Source organism: Gorilla gorilla, chromosome 1, assembly GCF_029281585.2.
Source record: "Gorilla gorilla gorilla isolate KB3781 chromosome 1, NHGRI_mGorGor1-v2.1_pri, whole genome shotgun sequence".
NCBI classification, from domain to species: Eukaryota; Metazoa; Chordata; class Mammalia; order Primates; family Hominidae; genus Gorilla; species Gorilla gorilla.
The window spans coordinates 100,296,962-100,302,961 of NC_073224.2; the positions used below are offsets into that span (position 1 = coordinate 100,296,962).

At 47.5% G+C, this 6,000-nt stretch overlaps 1 protein-coding gene across 5 annotated transcripts in view; it reads left to right on the forward strand.

The window, feature by feature from the left end:
* IQGAP3 (IQ motif containing GTPase activating protein 3) overlaps positions 1–3,069 on the forward strand; it is a 44,962-nt gene extending 41,893 nt beyond the window's left edge. For 4 of the 5 annotated variants that reach the window (XM_004026975.5, XM_055362186.2, XM_055362182.2 and 1 more), the window contains 2 exons: positions 403–511; positions 1,872–3,069. In XM_004026975.5, coding sequence (XP_004027024.5) covers positions 403–511; positions 1,872–1,985 — 223 coding nt within the window. In that variant the 3' untranslated portion in view covers positions 1,986–3,069. The remainder of the gene's footprint in view (positions 1–402; positions 512–1,871) is intronic. The other variant, XM_055362194.2, reaches the window with a different exon arrangement.
* The last annotated feature ends 2,931 nt before the right edge of the window (positions 3,070–6,000 follow it).

Genomic DNA, 6,000 nt, shown 5'->3' on the forward strand with positions numbered 1-6,000 from the left:
ACCTGGGGGTGGAGCTCTGGGCTGGGCACCGGGTGGAAGAGAAGAAGCATGGTCCCGATCTTGAAGGAGCTGCTAGAATGATGGTGGAGACAGAGCATGCCCAGACAGAAAGTGAAGGGCCGTGGACATGGTCTAGCACAGTTCTAGATGCCCTGAGGCAGAGGGTACTGGGAAAGCTTTCCAGAAGTGAGAACAGCTGAGTAGGGCAGGGCAGATAAAGAGATGATGTGGGGAGCAGAAGTAAAACGGAGAAGACAGCGAGCTGGGCCCTCTGGGAGTGACAGAGGGAAAGCTGGTTCTGGATGACACCGCTACCCAGGATGAGGAGCAGTGGGTGCAAGAATGTGGCTGTAGCCCTGGAAAGAGGCAGTGGGTTCCTGTTTTGAATCCTGTTCCTGACAGCTTCAGAAACGTCATCTTTGACATCACCCCGGGAGATGAGGCAGGAAAGTTTGAAGTAAATGCCAAGTTCCTGGGTGTGGACATGGAGCGATTTCAGCTTCACTATCAGGTGAGGGGACAGTCCCATGAGCCTGCAGGACATCTGCTGGGCTTTAGGTGCTGGCCTGAAGAGAGCAGCTGGCCTCACTTTCCTAGTCCTCAGATGACACCAGCTCAGTTTTTCACCCGATCAGTATCGTCTGTTCCTGAAGAGAAGGGTGGGGGTCTGTGCAGCCCAAGCCCCCCTTTCCCCATGCCCTGACACAGACCCCACTGGCAAGCATCAGGGAGAGTGGAGTGGGCTGCTGGTGTCAGAAGCAGGATTAATATTTGAAGCCCTATCACATGTCAGGGACTTTACATGTTACCTCCTTTAATCCTCTCCACAGCTCTGAAGTATTATCCCTATTTTACAGGCTCTAGGCTAAAAGGTTAAGAAGCTGGCTAAGTCATAGGCCAGTGTTCAGGAAAGGAGTGAAGCAACGGTGTTTTTGGTTGTGGTTGTGGTGGTTGTTGCTTTTTTGGGTTTTTGTTTGTTTGTTTGTTTTCTTGAGACGGAGCCTTACTCCGTCACCCAGGCTGGAGTGCAATGGCGCAATCTCAGCTCACTGCAACCTCTGCCTCCTGGGTTCAAGCGATTCTCCTGCCTCAGCTTCCTGAGTAGCTGGGATTACAGGCGTGCGCCACCACACCGGCTTTTTGTGTATTTTTAGTAGAGATGGGGTTTCACCATGTTGGTCAGGCTGGTCTCGAACTGCTGACCTTGTGATCCGCCCGCCTCAGCCTCCCAAAGTGCTGGGATTTACAGGCATGAGTCACCGTGCTCAGCCGAGCAGTAGTTTTTAATCCAAATCTTTTTGCTCTGATGTTTTGCCTTTTGAGTAAGAAAAATGATTTTGGCCGGGTGCAGTGGCTCACGCCTATAATCCCAGCACTTTGGGAGGCCGAGGCGGGTGGATCACGAGGTCAGCAGTTCGAGACCAGCCTGGCCAATATAGTGAAACCCCGTCTCTACTAAAAATACAAAAATTAGCCTGGCGTGGTGGCACCTGCCTGTAATCCCAGCTACTCAGGAGGCTGAAGCAGGAAAATCGCTTGAACCTGGGGAGGCGGAGATTGCAGCGATCCGAGATCGCGCCACTGCACTGTAGCCTGGGAGACAGAGTGAGACTCCGTCTCAAAAAAATAAATAAATAAAATAAGAAAAACAATTTCAAGCCCTGGTTCTGCTTGAGTTGACATTTGATCAAGTCACTGTACCTCTCTTGCCTCAGTTTCCTCATTTGTGAAGTGGGATTTCAATGCCCTACTTCAGTGGCCAGTGCCACTGGTGACTGCAGAAGGCCCCATGATGTGAGTGTTTTGTACACCATCTGACTGGACCACATTCAGAAGCCCTTAAACTCCCCTCCCTGCCTCTTCCCTCCTAGGATCTCCTGCAGCTCCAGTATGAGGGTGTGGCTGTCATGAAACTCTTCAACAAGGCCAAAGTCAATGTCAACCTTCTCATCTTCCTCCTCAACAAGAAGTTTTTGCGGAAGTGACAGAGGCAAAGGGTGCTACCCAAGCCCCTCTTACCTCTCTGGATGCTTTCTTTAACACTAACTCACCACTGTGCTTCCCTGCAGACACCCAGAGCTCAGTACTGGGCAAGGCCCAGGGATTCTCACCCCTTCCCCAGCTGGGAGGAGCTTGCCTGCCTGGCCACAGACAGTGTATCTTCTAATTGGCTAAAGTGGGCCTTGCCCAGAGTCCAGCTGTGTGGTTTTTATCATGCATGACAAACCCCTGGCTTTCCTGCCAGATGGTAGGACATGGACCTTGACCTGGGAAAGCCATTGCTCTTGTGTCTGCTACTGCCCTCCCACAGTCACCCCAATATTACAAGCACTGCCCCAGCGGCTTGATTTCCCCTCTGCCTTCCTTCTCTCTGCACTCCCACAAAGCCAGGGCCAGGCTCCCCATCCCTACCTCCCACTGCATCAGCAGTGGGTGTTCCTGCCCTGCCTGAGTCTAGGCAGCTCTGCTGCTGTGATCTGCACACCCTCCAACCTGGGCAGGGACTGGGGGGATGCAGTGTGTGTTAGTGCCCATGTGGCATTGTGGCACTGTTGCCCCCCATGGCGGCATGGGCAAGATGACCTTCCATTAGCTTCAAGTCTTGTTCTCTTGTTTGTGGTCTGTTTAATATGTGGGTCACTAGGGTATTTATTCTTTCTCCCATCCTTACACTCTGGATCATTGTGCAGACTTAATCAGGGTTTTAACGCTTTCATTTTTTTTTTTTTTTTTTTTTTTTTTTTTTTGAGCTCAGAGTTCTCATTTTCCCTATTCAAACTAATACCCATGCCGTGTTTTTTACCTTGGATTTAAAGTCACCTTAGGTTGGGGCAACAGAGTTCTCACTCATGTTTAAGATCTTGTTATTTCAGCTTCATAAGATCAAAGAGGAGTCTTTCCCTTTTCTCTTTTACCCTCAGGATTCTCATCCCTTACAGCTGACTCTTCCAGGCAATTTCCATAGATCTGCAGTCCTGCCTCTGCCACAGTCTCTCTGTTGTCCCCACATATACCCAACTTCCTGCACTGTTGCCCCTCTGATGTTAATAAAAGCAGCTGTTACTCCCACATCTGTTGTTAACCCTTATTTCATTTTCTGTAGAGCTGGCCTTTAAGTTCTGGAACACAGCTCCCTGAGAGAACTGGGGAATCCTTCCTGCAGCCTCCTCCAGCCCTCTGCCTGCCTCCGGTGTGGGCCTACTCTGCCTGCCTGAGCTCGTAAAAGCTTAATGAGATGTGGCATTTATTCTCTCTTCCTTCCCCCGGGGGACAGAGAGGAGGAAGGAATGCTTAGGTTTCTATTCTGTTTTTATCGGACACTCTGAAGACTAAAGCTGAGAAGAGAAGCCACTCTAACTTCTACCCCACCCGTTTTACACACAGTTCCTGCAGGTTCTTTTCCTGAGCCTTGGGTGGTGATATCAAAGGTGCTTAAACCATAACTCCTTAGGTATTGTAGATTCTACACTCTGATCAAAATCTCCTTTCTGAAGGGGGAGCTCCCTCCTTTCCTCCTTGCTTTCAGAAAGTAGGGAGGGAAGTCTGTTGGGGAGGGGACAGTAGAGACAGACACCTGCCCTGACATCTGAACTCCCAGGCAGCTCCTGTTGGGGACACACCTTTTCCTGGTGCAGTCTGCCTCCCTCCACTCCGTTCCATTCTGTCACTCAGGATCTGTCTTGCTGTCACATCCAATCTCAGTCACAGCCTCTCCCCCCCCCCCCCTTAACATGTCACAGCAAAGACTTCAAGTACTGCCTTGCTCTGGGTGACAGTGACATTTACCAGTAGATCCAAGTTTCTACATGTGATCAGCCATCATTAAAAATCTCATACTCACCAAATGGCTGCAATGCTCCCCCACAATCACATGATCTCAGCCACATATACCACATATAGAAATGTCACAATAGCTACCGTTACTGAGAGTCTGTCGTGGGCTGGGATATTTACATACATTTACTCCTCACAACAACCCTACTAAGGTTGTTGTGGTCTTCATCTTGGTTTAACATGATGAAACTGAGGTTCCGAATTGGATCTGATAACTACCCAAGGCTACTCAGCTGGAAAGGAGCAGAACAGGGCTTTAAACTCAGGCCCACCAGATATACATTCCCCAGCATTTTTTCTCTTCTCTGAGAAAAACATTTTTACTTCCTTCAACCTCCCCTTTTGTGACACTCTCAAGTTCCCCCAACACTCCACTCTGCTGTGGGTCCCTGATAAGCTTGAGCTCATTAGTGTCCTTGCTAACCTTCAATGCCCAATCTGAGATACAGTTTCTTAGCTGCTATGAATGGGACTATATGCCAGTGTAACCTCTTTGGAGGACAATTTGGAAATATAAATAATATAAGTGCTTCTTAGACAAGGTGGCATGAAAAATATTAAGTGCAGGGTACCAGGATAATTCAACAGAAAGTAGTCTTTTCAACAAATGGTGTCAGGACAACTGGAAATCCACATGTAAAAGGAGGAAGTCGGACCCCTACCCCACACCAGATACAAAAATAAACTCAAAATGAACCACAGACCTAACTGTAGGAGATAAAACTATAAAACTATTTAAAAAAGGCCAGACATGGTGGCTCACACCTGTAATCCCAGCACTTTGTGTGGCCAAGATGGGAGGATTGCTTGAGTCCAGGGAGTTCAAGACCATCCTGGGCAACATAGTGAGACTCCCATCTCTAAAAAATATATGTATTTTAAGCCAGGCGTGGTGCCTCATACCTGTAATCCCAGCACTTTCGGAGGCCGAGGCAGGTGGATCACCTGAGGTCGGGAGTTCAAGACCATCCTGACCAACATGGAGAAACCCCGTCTCTACTAAAAATACAAAAATTAGCTAGGCGTGGTGGCGTGTGCCTGTAATCCCAGCTACTTGGGAGGCTAAGGCAGGAGAATCGCTTGAACCCGGAGGTGGAGGTTGCAGTGAGCCAAGATCACACCACTGCAATCCAGCCTGGGTGAAGAGCAAGACTCCATCTCAAAAAATAAAAATAAAACAAAAAAAAATAAAAAAACCCACAGAGTGGGAGAAAATATTTGCTAATCATATATGTAATAAGGGATTTATATCCAGACTATATAAAGAACTCATCACAATAGAAAGACAACCTAATTAAGAAATAGGCAAAGGATTTGAATTCACATTTCTCCCAAAAGAACATATACAAATGGCCTTTTTTCTTTTGAAACGAAGTCTCACCCTGTCACCCACACTGGAGTGCAGTGGCATGATCATGGCTCACTGAAGCCTTGATCTCCCGAGGCTTAGGTGATCTCCCGCCTCAGCCTCCCAAATAGCTAGGACTACAGGCATTCGCCACCATGCCCAGCTAATTTTTGTGTTTTTTGTAGAGACAAAGTATTCGCCATGCTGCCCAGGCTGGTCTTGAACTCCTGGGCTCAAGTGATCTGCTCTCATTGGCCTCCCAAAGTGCTGGGATTACAGGCCAGGGCCACTGGGCCTGGCCATCACTAGCCATTAGAGAAACGCAAATCAAAATCACTATGAGATCCAATTTTACTCCCATTAGGATGGCTAAAATAAAGCAGACACAATGATCAGTGTTGGTGAGGATGTGGAGAAATAACTCTCATACATTGCTGGAAGGGTTAAAATAGTGGAGCCACTTTGATAAACAATTTGGCCACTCCTCAAAATGTTAAACATAGAGTTATGTGACCTAACAATTCCTCTCCTAGGTATATATCCAACAAAATTGAAAGCATATGTCCACCCAAATATCTGCACATGGATATCTATAGCAGTACTATTCATAATAGCCAAAAAATGGAAGCAATCCAAATGGCCATCAACTGATGAGTAGATAAACAAAAGTAGTATCTCCACACAATGGAATATTATTCACCTATCAGAAGGAATGAAATACGGACACATGCTACAACATGGATGAACTTGAAAATGTGCTGCTAAGTGAAAGAAGCCAGACACAAAATGCCACATACTGTATACTTTTATTTATGTGA